At 38.5% G+C, this 13,139-nt stretch overlaps 1 protein-coding gene across 2 annotated transcripts in view; it reads right to left on the bottom strand.

The window, feature by feature from the left end:
* Positions 1 to 1,045: 1,045 nt before the first annotated feature.
* The window catches only part of enpp2 (ectonucleotide pyrophosphatase/phosphodiesterase 2), a 36,554-nt gene continuing 24,460 nt past the window's right edge, over positions 1,046 to 13,139 (bottom strand). The window contains exons 16-25 of one of the 2 annotated variants that reach the window (XM_058399934.1): positions 12,195 to 12,279; positions 12,027 to 12,114; positions 11,615 to 11,784; positions 10,670 to 10,805; positions 10,209 to 10,348; positions 8,514 to 8,649; positions 6,314 to 6,391; positions 3,297 to 3,429; positions 2,314 to 2,467; positions 1,046 to 1,570 (exon numbers count right to left, since the gene is read on the bottom strand). In XM_058399934.1, coding sequence (XP_058255917.1) covers positions 1,400 to 1,570; positions 2,314 to 2,467; positions 3,297 to 3,429; positions 6,314 to 6,391; positions 8,514 to 8,649; positions 10,209 to 10,348; positions 10,670 to 10,805; positions 11,615 to 11,784; positions 12,027 to 12,114; positions 12,195 to 12,279 — 1,291 coding nt within the window. In that variant the 3' untranslated portion in view covers positions 1,046 to 1,399. The remainder of the gene's footprint in view (positions 1,571 to 2,313; positions 2,468 to 3,296; positions 3,430 to 6,313; positions 6,392 to 8,513; positions 8,650 to 10,208; positions 10,349 to 10,669; positions 10,806 to 11,614; positions 11,785 to 12,026; positions 12,115 to 12,194; positions 12,280 to 13,139) is intronic. The other variant, XM_058399943.1, reaches the window with a different exon arrangement.

The following is a 13,139-nucleotide window of genomic DNA, read 5'->3' as shown; positions in this document are numbered from 1 at the left end:
ACCGTCAACCTCTTTCCGCAAGAGTCTGCTTTTCTCAGCCCTTTCTAAAGTGTCTTTCCTTTCTAATATACCTGAGCACAGCAGGGTGCCATCTTTCAATGCTGGTGTGTTGGGTGCACTTGTGTTTCCTCACAAGCTTCAGCTTCCTCCTTTTTCACGGAGGATTCTCTTTCCTGCATCCTGAGCATCCCTCTGAAACATACAGCAGAGTCTACACCCTTTTCATGTACATGGAGTTGTGGAATTAAGGAGCAAATAAATCCCTTATTTAAAGAGCATCATAAATTCATTAAATATATACCATCACTGGACATTCCCAAGTCACACCTTTCTAAAATAATTTAATATAATAATAATAATTCTTAACATATCCTTTTGTGCTACATAAAACATGAGGATGAGTTCATTACATCACATAGACAAGGTTATAAAAATGATACATAAAAATTTTATAGTGTAATTTTAAGAGTACAAGACTACTGATAAAATAACTTGGAGGAACTTGCTTTTAAATGTTAATGTAATTGTAGTATTATTGCAGCGAATGTTTGCATACGTATCAAGATGGGCAGTGTTTGTTCCTCTGTCACTCAGCACTGATTACAGAAATATTGTAAACTCATTGTGTAGGATTGTTAAAGGTAAAGCATTAACTGGAGATGACTGGACTAATGATGTTTAGAGATGAACGACTCGCATGCAGAATGAACAAAACCGATACTGATGTTCCAGGAAATTGCAGCATAGTGATGATAAATGATAAAATCTGTTCATAAGCCCAGACAATATTCTCTTTCAGACTTATTCAGCTACACATAGGCTACACTACTTGTTTTACTTGAGATATTAAGCCATATTTCTTTACTTTAATATACTTTCTAAATGAAGTATGCTTTCACTATTTTCATCACGTATTACTAAAGTATTTTTTCCTTTTTGGCCAGAACATTTCCCTCCTGTGGCTAGAATGATTCTTTGCAGTTGGTGTTAATTGCCAAATGACCACTAGGTGCTGCTGTTTCCCCACAAAAATGATCAGGACATAAGTACAAAAGTGTTTATTATCATGAAATTCTTTTAGGGCATAATAAACAAATCACAAAAGTGGTACGTGTTGAGAGACAATATTACATTAGAGCACATACAGTACAGGATTTCTTACTCACATGCTCTCATCGTCACACTCACCAAAAGACACTCACTCACAGAGCTGGAATTAATTATTTTTTTTTAAAAAAGCGACATTTTCACATCATCATTACAAAATGTTGAAAGGAGGCTTGTATTAAAAATATACACCTAACTATCTGATGTCACAGGGCAGGGCAGGGCAGGTCCGGGGGTCAGGGAGTGGGGATTTGATAGAGGAGGAATACATTAGTGCAGGGAAGGCAGTGGTTCAGATCTCACTCTCATACGTGTGCAGGTACGTCTTTAGCGAGAGAATGTCTGTGTAGCTTTGGCTGGTGCGCCGGTAGAAGTCGAGTCCTGTTAGAACCTCCACATCTCGGACACGGGCTGTGTGCATCTTCATCAGCTCCTCTACCCACTTGGATTCATCCTCCCAACTCTAAGGGAGAAACAGAAATTTGTAAAATATTATCTCATCCTCAATCTGAAAACTTCAATGATGATAAGCACTCAGTTGGTTCATGTTCAAATAAATTCCACAAGGGAAGTGATCAGATTTACACCTGCACCCAAAAACTAAACATTATCCAAAAACAACTCTATTTTAAAAGGGTCCTAAAGCAGCTCTGGGGTAGAGAATTGAATTGCTTCAAAAATAAAACATGCACAGAAAAATGAGCTTCAAGACGGCCATTAGTTGTTTAATACATATCCTTACCACAGATTCAGGAAGGTGATTTGCATGATGCCTAACTATAGACTAGAATAGCTATCTTAATTTTTTAGTCATTAGATTAAGGTTAATCGATCTGTTCAGAACTTCAACAGGAAACCTGATACTCTTATTAAACGAAAGTCATAAATAAAAGCTTGGGATCTATGTGGTTTCTGTCCAAATTTAACTGTATGTCAAATAACTAATTGAATTGTAATTAAATTTAAATCAAATTCACATTTTATTTGTGTCATACACAACCATACATGGTAATGAAATGTTGTAATGGAAAAAGTAAAATAAAATAGAATAAAAATAGAAATAGAATTAGCTAAATTATGTATATTAGCTAATGAAATATAAATGAATATGGATTGGTGGCAGAACAGAATGATTACTGTGAATAAAGTGCAGTTGTCCATATGCAATATCTCCACTAACTAGCAAAAAAGAAGCAACTGTCTTACATTGCAGCTCTCGTCGTTATCGTCTCTGTGAGGCAGGATGAAGGAGAACACGCTCAGAGGACCGGTGCAGGAGTCCACGGTCTGCGTGAAGTCCAGGCAGCTGGTCGCCACGATGAAGAAATGAGTAGGTATGGGCATGGAGGTGCTCATGTATCTGCAAACAGTGCCACAGATATTCACACTCACTTTTACTACATCACCTTACAACAATCAAGACTAAAGATGAACCTGGTGATATGTCAGATGAGTTAAATGCTGTCATCTTCCTATCTGTCCCCTACTTCTGCTCCCACATGTTCACACAGACGGTCAATCAGGAGGATCCAAAAGAAAGAGCCTTTATGCCTCTATTTCCATCAGGTACTACAACAGCTAATGGGGCAGAATGTGTTATCTTTACCATAACACTGCTTCATGTGCACTGGTGGCTCTGGGATACTGATCAGAAGGTCAGGAGTCAACAAGCTGCCACCACTGAGACCGTAAGTACCCTCTCTGCTCCAGCTGAGGAAGCTCTGAGCACAGCTTCCTAACAAGCTGGGATATATAAAGCCATGAATTTCAGTGTACTGTAATGAATATGTGACAAATAATGTCTTCATATTTTTATCTGGACTTGCTTTAGATATTTTTCTGGTATTCTGCCCCTGAGCATTTGTTGTAAATAGCTGCAACAAATCAGATAGTGGCAATGATTTTTATCCTAAATAAATTACACTAAATTTAAAAAATTTAGTTGCTTTAGATGTCTTAACAACATACTACTGAAAAGCAGGATTAATGTTACACATACGCTGATTAACCCAATTACTGCCTCAAAATTCTGGTGTGTCACTAAAATCAGATGTCTGCAATATTCGTCTGAACCGAATGCCTTCTGATGAACACACAGAGCTCAGGATGCCTGGTTTTGTATTCTCTCTGTGTGTTTTTTCTGTGTGTTATTAGAATAGGGTACTTCATCACTTTCTTGATTTTCTTACTGTTTTATCTTCTCTTCTGTGTCCCGAAGGCCATCAAAGTTATAATCGAAGATGGGCCCAACCACCACGTTCAGGCCGTTCCTCTCACTGGCATACTTCTTTATCAGAGTCTTCTGGAAGTATGTCCACACGCCTAGAGAGACAGATGAACAAACACAGAGACGGAGGGATATTTAGACACGGAGGCCAATTTGCAGTCATAGTCAAACTATGGTCTTATATTTCATTTTCATTTTTGAACAGTCATTTTGCCACTCAGTAAATTATTTCACATGTCAAGAGAAGAGACAGACTCTGCAGGTGGCAGCTCTTCAAAGAGAACTTCAGCTCCCTGTTCCAGCCCAGCTAATGGAAAGCAGATACATAAAACCCATCTGTGAAGCCTTTTACACACTCTTGTCCTTCTCCAACACTCCAATATGGTGTTAAGTGTTTGCTTGTGTATGTATTTGTGTGAGATGAATCCATCTGTTGACCCTAAATGTGTTGGTGAAAAATGTTAAACAATATTAAAATATGAATAAGTCACTTCTCTGAAACTTATATATATAACTTAATTCTATTAACTGCTATCAGTGCTTTTGGGTAAATGCTGAACCCTAAAATATCTAGGACCATTTAAAAAGACCTATTTACACTGGGAAGTGTCCTTCTTGTGTTTTCCACTAAACTAATAGATTTTCTTTACGCTGAATAATTTTTATGCAAGCTTCACTGTTTTGTTGGCATTCTGTAAGCAAAACATAAGTATCTGACATGATGTTTAAGTTGCTGTGTATTTCTCTATTAGCATTTATGTGTGCAGAGTGTGTGTTAACTGATTCATTTCCTCCATGTGTGTTACCACTATGTCTGAAACAGAGGCACCAGTCATACAAGGGGCAGTTTCTAACCCGAACTCATACCATAGCCCACACACATGGCTCTGAAAGGCATCAACACACACACACACAGCTTCTTCTTTATAGACCCCCCCCCCTGAGAATTTGGTGAAGGCCGTTTCAATTCAGAACAACGACCGACTAGTCATAGACACAATATAACCTGATCATTCAGACCAGACTCTGATCATTCAGACCAGACTTCGTTGAGCAAAATCAATTCTACGTGACGCTGTTCTTCATTTACCAAGTAGACAACTGGATGCTCTGAGCAACCAACCGCCAACACGACCGACTCCAGGCATTTACTTTCATATTCAGCTTTAACCTGAATGACTGTTTCCATGTTTTCCTGATGTTAGCGTCTATTCTTGTTCACTCTCCTGCTTAGCACTGAGAATGCACTACATGGCCAAAAGTATGTGGACACCACACCGTTAACATTCCATTCCTGACATTGTCTCCCCTTTGCTGCTTTAACATTCCTGGGAAGACTTTCCACTAGATTTTGGAGCGTGGCTGTGGGTATTTGTGTCCATTCAGCCACAGGAGCATTAGTGAGGTCAGGCACTGAGGTCAGGATAGAAGGTTTGGCATGCAGTCGGGGTTCCAGTTCATCCCAAAGGTGTTCGGTGGGGTTGAGGTCAAGGGCTTTGTGCATGTCCCTCGAGATCTTCCACTCCAAACCTGGCGAACCATGTCTTTTTGGCCTTCTCTTCATGCATTGTCATGCTGGAACATTTCCAGTACAGCATTCAATGACATTTTAGAAAAGTGTGTGCTCCCAGCTTCGTGGCAACAGATTGGGGAAGACCCATAAATGCATACTATAATCAGGAGTATAAACCATACTTTCTTACGTTGTCTATTCAATTGGCATTCCATTATCAATGTGAACCATGTGAGGTTGCCATGTAATGAGTAAACTACTGAACACTGTATCTAGATATCCTTCACTAGCAAACAGAAATCTGACATTTTGCTGCTTTAATTACGTGTTAAATATGCAGAATGCAGAAGAGTGATTGAGAGGTTTATTAGTGAGTTTAGTCACATGGTTTGAGTTTACAGTCACAGTCCATAGCTGTCCTCACAGTACAGGCAGACAATCAGGAAATGCTTCAGCTCAACACTGTAAACTCCTGTTTTTTACTTAATTCATTCATGATAAAGCATATAATTATATATGTATATAATGTATATATGTATAAGTATTTAATCACTACATATAGAAAATACAACCTATAGCAAAGGTATGTATTTAGGACAATGAGGAATAGTCTGCAGCAACTGTCATGTTCTGGAAGATTAAAGATGTAAGGTGCAGAGAGAATGGAGTGATAAATAGTTTTACTCTTTTTAACTGATGGGGTAACGAGGGGCATCACCTCCATCAGCTGTTCACAACAATACAGTTTCAATTCCACTGAAATATTAATCACCTCTGTGGAGTGATGTGATCCTAAGAAGTCACATGCCAGGTATGACTACTAGATGTTCTTGTTTTTATGGCACAAAAAGGATAAATATATTTATTTTATTTACATATATCAAGTCTGTTGCTTTATATTACAGGATTGTGGTAGCTGGTGGTATTGTGTTTTTTTTTCTAATCTGGTCTATTGTGGGGATGCTTTTTAACAGATGTTAATGTTTTGCTGAGAAACAGCAACTGTGGCTTGCAGAAGTATTCAATTCCTGTCATATCCATCATGGACAACTCTCTCCAAACCATCAGAGAGTGCTCACATTTTTGAAAGAAGTTTTCTGTTGTCAGTACCACTTCCTGTGTTTCTGCACACCGGCTGTTGGCTTGATTAGTTTCCCTATATAGGTTTGTATTAAGGTATTTGCATAGCCTAGGCATGGTTTAGTAATTTGATGTTGTTTTGCTAATTTTCAGTTCGGTTGTTTATTAGTTGTTTGTTTGTCTACACTTGCATATCCACCACCTCTGATTCGTGCCACGAAAGAGTCACATGATTTCAATATAAATGCAACTCCAACTTAAACGCCACGTTTTGTTAAAGAACATACCTAAAAAAACAGCATAAGGAAGCAAATAAATAAATAATAAGCATAAAAATGCCTCTGTTCTCTAATCATATCAACTGTGCTCATGACTAGAATACTTACGTTTGAATGCTGGGTACATTGGCACTGTGTTGGTGATCAACAGGGCATCATATCTTGCATCGTTACTGGAGGCCAACTCTGTCAATAATGACACAAAGACCAAAGGAATATCATTTAATTGCAAACACATTTGTCTCTGAAACATGGTCAGTAGGCTGGATAACTGCCTCAGAGCTTATTTAGTCAAATCTTCTTTTATTTGATTGTTTATATATATATATATATATTTACCTGCACTGGACAAATTTAATCAATCAACTACAACAAGAAAATGATTCCATGTGCATGTGAATGAATCACAGAGAGTGACCACAACCCCTTCTTAAATGTTGTTAAAGAACCTGAATATATTGACCACAGTGAATTGCTTTAATTGCATTTTCAACAGGTGTGTAAATGCCATTCCTTTTTAAATCTCACAGTCTGAAACTACTTTTATTAACCAAGTAAATGAGATAACATTGTTATAATTTCACATATTCTACTTAACGTAAAACATCTGGGTGTTCAAAGAAGTCCACATAAATTGGGGAAATTAACATTTTTTTAGATAAATAGCTAAAAAAAAAAAGAAGAAGAGTGTATTGAAATTATTTTCATGGCTGGATCAGGAAGCCGTCTCAAAAAGTTGTGATGGACTTCACATCACATCACATACGACACTGCTGCCAAACTTAACAAAACAAACAGACTGGAAGTGTTGTGAACCAACTGAGATGTGGAAATCTCTGACGTGGTGTTGGACCCCTTTATATGGACTACTGGGACACCTGGGATGTGGTGTTTATTGGTGAGACTCAATCTTCAAAATGTTTATTGGTTGAAGCTGCTTTACTTTTCCAAGTCTAAGTCACTTTATAGATGAACTATATATGGTAACTACTTAGGAGTCTATAAAGTCTTAGGTTCCTCAAAAAGTATTGATTGTACTACTGTTCTTAGGATTTAGGTTTTTCTAAGAATTAGGTCTTAACTTTAAATGTTATATTTATTATATGATTATATACTGATTAGCCATAATATTAAAACCACCGCAAGTAAAAAACACAGATTATCTTGTTATAGTGACACCCTGCTGAAATATTAGGCAGCCACTGAACAGTGATGGAAGCAAGAAAAATGCCAAGCCTAAGGATCTGAACGACTTCAACAAGGACCAAACTGTGTTGGATATATGGATGGATGAGAGTATCTTCATGCTGGTGTTCTCAGTATGCAGCGGTTAGCTAAGAAAGGACAACTGATGTGTGTAGGGAGTCACGACTAGCCATGTTCTGATCCCACAGATGAGGCACTGTAGCACAATGTGCTGGAAAAGTGACTGCTGGCTATGATAAAAAGTTGACGTAGAGTGTATCAAAGCTTCCTGTGTAGCTGCAGAACGATCAGAGTGCCCATGCTGACCCCTGTACACCACTGAAAGCTCCCACTATGGGCACTTTAGCATCAAAACTGGAAGAAGGTGGCCTGGTTTTCTTTCACATCATGTGGATGGCCAGATGCGTGTGCATCGCATACCTGGGGAAGAGATGGCACCAGGATGCACTGTGGGAAAAAGGTAAGCCGGTGGAGGCAGTGTGATGTTCTGGGTAATTTTCTGCTGGGAAACTTTGGGTCCTGGCGTTCATGTGGTTGTTTCTTTGACATGTACCACCTCCCTAAACATTTCAAGTTCAAGATCCCTTTATGGCAACCATATTCCCTAATGGCAGTGGCTTTTCAGTGGGATACTATGCCCAACCACACTGCAAAAATTGTTCAGGAATGATTTGCTTAACATGACAAAGAGTTGAAGGTGATGCCTCCAAATTCCCCAGATTCCAATCCAGTCAAACATCTGTGGACAGTGCTTTACAGGTCTGATCTACACAATATTAAGCAGGTGGTTTTAATGTTATGGCTGATCGGTGTATGTTGTTTCCACAAGTAAAAAAGTACTGTTTGAAAAGACAAATAGTCAACCGCCATCCAAAGATTAAACCATCGACAGTCGCATTTTATTTGAACAAACAGGTTTTAGGAGTCACCTCTAGTAGTCAGCTGTGATGGATGATTAAGACTTAATGAAATTTCTGAAATTTTACACAAACTGGAAGGTGCTGCATGGCTATAGAAATGTCTTTAAATTTTATAGCAACATAATTAATAGCATTAATAGCAATGAAGTTATTCATTGTTTGTTCAGCATAGTGGGACTCACGAGGTGGGTAGAGAAATCCATAGGAGATCTGTTTGTCTGCGCTGTAGCTAGTGCAGGACTGGCTGGAGGCTGGAGGCACTCTGGCATCAGGTCTCACACATGTATTGAGAGCTTCAGGCAGAACAGTAACATCAACCTGAAACATGCAATCCATAGAGCCGGCTGTAAAATGTGTTCATTTGGCAGCGAGGCGGACTAAATAAAATATACTGATCAATATGAAATGCAAAATTGTGCAGAAGTGTGGATCTGCCTGTAAAAGTCAAGTTGTAAATCAACCAGTCACCATCATTTAAAAGTAAAAAAAAACAGATCCTGGACTAAAGCTCTAAAAATATATAAAAGAAATACCTTTCAATTTGACGAGATATTTTTTTCAGTATTTAAATACTGGTATGTGGATGAAGATCCAATTCAGTTCTATTCAGTTGATCTAGCGAGTTTAACAATAAACACTGTCACAAAACAGCTTTACAGAAATACAGATGTAGAGTTCTGTCTTAAGGCAAGGGAGAGGGAACAATGGTAACAAAGAGAAGAACAAAAATGATATACAGCAGCAGTTCTTAATATGAATCAAACAAAAGGATCATTTTTGCATCTTCTCTGTTTTAACCTGGTGGTCCAGGGGCAGGATCCTGTGCTCTTGTCACCATGGCCCAGGCAGGAAACCAACCCAGCCACTGAGCATTTAAATCTCAGTGCCAGTGCCAAGCCCAAATACAATAGGAGGAAGAGCATCTGGTGTAAAACCTGCTCCATAATCAAAGATGAGGCCCAGATGATGTGATCTGTGGTGACCTTGAGCAGGGAACAGCCTAACAACTACTGTTGCCTCTCACATGCTTGTTAGGGATGTAAATCTACAACTGCTTTGTTATCATGTTAAAAAAAATCTCTTCAGAAATAAAACTGAATTGAATTGCATCGCCAGGGTACTGATTTGTAGGAGTGAGGAAATCGCAACTGCACGAGCTCTAAACAGGAGACTCATCAGGCAGCAGATGAGAACAGAGGACGATGGAAAGCACACACAATGTGAGTAAATGTTCAAAGTAGTTACTATAAACTATTTACCAAACATCAGAAACATTACCAATACCGAGAGGAATTTCTACTTGGTAACCAGTAATATTGACTGATATATTAAGTACAATATGTTTGCTTGCCATCGAGAGCTCATGTATTTGGGTCACACTGATACCAAATATCAGCAACAGAACAGATAATAATAAAGATAGTTGTGTGTAATATTGAACAACATTTACACCTGCTGGAGAGTTTTTAAGAACTATTCACCCAACACAAAGCATGATAAATCTTTGCATTTTATTAATTTATGTAATAATTGTTTTTCTCCTTTCTCTATTTCTCTACTTTTGTAAAGCTGCTTTGAGACAATGTCCATTGTAAAAGACGCTGTACGAATAAATTGAATTGAAATGAATTTTACAAACTGTGTGCCTCTTAAACTGACAATGTGTATATAAACTTTTATTTTTAATGCTAGAATAGTTAAAGATGACTTTCTAGCTCAAGTGCTACTTGCACAAACACACAAGAACGCATAACTGCCCCTATACATGCAGAGCAAATACACCGTCAGCATTTATTTATTTGTTTAAAGAAATCTGAATCACTAAATGGAAAGGCACAGTGTTTGATATCCAGGAGTGCAGTAGATGAAAATCGTACCTGTTTATTCACTGTGTACGAGGTCCATAACGGCATGGCAAGTGCTTCACTATATCCGCTGATGTAGTCCTTGTGGTGCAAGATGCTGTACTTGGAGTGGAACATGACTGCTGGTCGACCATATGGAAGATTCTTGCTGTCTGTAGAGAAATGTAGAGGAAAAAAAAAGAAAAAGATCTATTGAAAAGGGATGATTACTAGCTTTAAAAGTTTAATGCACATTTCATTTGGATACAAGTTGAACCTAAAATTAATTTTCCATTAATTAATTAATTGGTATGTATAATATGTATGCATAATAAAATTGCCAAAAAAAGGCTATTCCAGCAATTTTAAGATCTAAATATAATATAATATAAAATAATGAAAAATATCTAGGTATCTTTCTTTAATGGGCTTTAATCCATCGGTAAACAGCATGTGAGTTTTAAGACTGACGCACAGGAAGGGAGGGGCATTACCATCGATAACTTGTCTCAGTCGTTCATTGAGTTCCTCCACTTTGTTCTGTAAGAGACAGAGCCACAGTGACTCCAGGTTATAGGCTCTTACCAGGGCCACTTTCAAAGCCCTCTGCCCCCTACTTTTTGAACGTAACTGCAAAAGATTAAAGGTGAAAATCTCTAGCAAGAGGGTCTAAACAACAGCACTGTTTGGAAGAAGAAAACGTTATTCGGCTTGTTTCTTTTAACCCCTGTGTTCTATTCACAACTTAGTAACGTTGTCTTTGCTCCAGGGCCTCAAACATTTTTTATAATCAAATGCAAAGTTTTAAATTCCCAATCTGGCTTCTCCTTCTCCGTTATGACCAAGATAAATAATCTGATGCCAAGTGCGGCTAGTTATTCTGAAATTAAACCTACCCTGATGATCACAGGATAATATGCCTGGAGAGAATATGCCATGTTTATGCTCGATCAAGTGAGAACACAGATTTTAGTATCTACTGTTGCACTCGCAGGAAAACTGTACAGTTGTTTTGACTAAAACAGAACACAAGGGTTAATATCATTTACCTTGCAGGTCTGCAGTTCAACATCTTGTGGAAATACAGGAAAAGGACAAACAAAAAATGTATGCAATGGTTTACAGTTGCCTTGTATGTCATTTAAAAAAACAATAATTAAAACAAAGACATGGAAAAAGACAAAAGAAAAAATAATCATTTGGCAGACACTGTAATCCAGAGCTTTTATCTCATTTATGTAACTAAGCAGTTGAGGATTAAGGGCCACTTGGTGGTTCTGGGGTTTGATCTCACTACCTTCCAAGCAGCTTAACAACTGAACTATCAATCCCAACAGATATGTCTAACAGGCTGTAATTAGGCAAGATGAAATTGTAGAACCTCTCATTTATATTCAGTCTGTCTAGTGACATGGCCCTGAATATGCTTTGTTACTGACTTTTTCATCACAGGTGCAGCCCAGGTCATCAGTTATGGCATTGACTGGTCCGGATGGAGTTGGTTTGGACACCTCTTCGGGCAGGGTGGGTTTGTAGACAGGATTTCTCAGCAGGTGGTTCAGGCTACCATGGGTCCCATTGTTAGGGACTGGCTTCAAGCCAAGGAGATCTAAAAGTGAGAGAGTTCGGTGATTAGTATTCATAAATCATGCAGTTTCTATATAACACTACAGTCTGCTTGTGTAGATGTGGGATCTGAGGTATGGCATCTATCATTAAGTTCTTCGTGTGACCGTGTTAACAAGAAACAATCTCTATTGCTCTAGTCTCCTTTACTATAGTTTTAGTGTGAATCTGCTGAGGTATAAAATTAGCGTAGACAACACAAAAGTAAAATAATATTTGTCCTACCACACATGACGTTGTACAGCTCGATATTTTCAAATGGTGGTATCTTGGTTTTGAATTTAAACATGGGTCCATATCCAAGGAAAATGGTCTAAAAAGAAATAAAACAAGTGGGTAAGAAACACAACACAGCTTTGTAGTAAAATCCAACATGGGAGTATGAGTGCGTACCTGCATGCTGCTGATCTTGTTATCATATCCGTGGTCACCTGAGAAGCCGCACTTCCCCGGATTCCTTTTCCCTTCAGGAGGCTTTCTGTAGCAGACAAATTTACCTGGTTCATTTCTCCATTCTTACAAGTTATTGAAATTTTCTGATCTTGTTTCTTCATGAGTTTGAGCTGAGTAACTTCAAGTTCATGTGAACAAATGTACAGTATCCTGACGACGAAGCTGCTGTTCAAACGAAACAGGACATCTTTTGATCACTGCTGATAACGACTCCAATAAACTCTTACAGCAAATACTGTGGTTTCTCTTAACGGAGTAAACACGTGGTGTTAATCAGACCACAGCTGGATACTTTAACACACACCAGCTTTCTGCTTTCACCTTATTTCATTCAAGCAGAAGATTTAAACCCTCCTTCATGCTGCAGCCTCCAACAGCAGAGAAACTGTCCTGGGAAGAAACCGTTGCTTCACAGCTCCGGTGCCACCGATTAGACAGGTCTGTATCTCAACTGCTCCATGTGAAAGAAGCTTTTTATTCGGCCACTGATGCCTGCCAAGGCAAACAGCTTAGGGAGACCCTGCTATACGTCTTCATCCTCCATATTCCTTGTGGAATGTTTACAGAGGATGCCACTAGTGTTAGTAGTGACCTCATGGCTTTGCTTTAGGAATTTTGGCTTTCCAGTGTGGGCTGGAAATGAATGTTTCTGGGTTTTGAAGGTTGAGGGTTGAACAGCAGAACTAAAAGCCAATGAGATGAACATCCAGAGCACTGGTTTAGATAGTTAAGGGAGTTTAAGGGACTTTTTATTTGCTAGCTAACCGTGCAATTTGAAGTTCGGACATGGGTGGGTGAACTATCAGTGATGATGAATGGAAGTGAAAGGTAAAATTTAATAAACTTCTAAAATACACCAAAAAACTTCACACCAAGTGGACTTGA

This window comes from Hemibagrus wyckioides, linkage group LG01 (assembly GCF_019097595.1).
Source record: "Hemibagrus wyckioides isolate EC202008001 linkage group LG01, SWU_Hwy_1.0, whole genome shotgun sequence".
NCBI classification, from domain to species: Eukaryota; Metazoa; Chordata; class Actinopteri; order Siluriformes; family Bagridae; genus Hemibagrus; species Hemibagrus wyckioides.
This window is presented reverse-complemented; position numbering and strand designations above follow the sequence as displayed.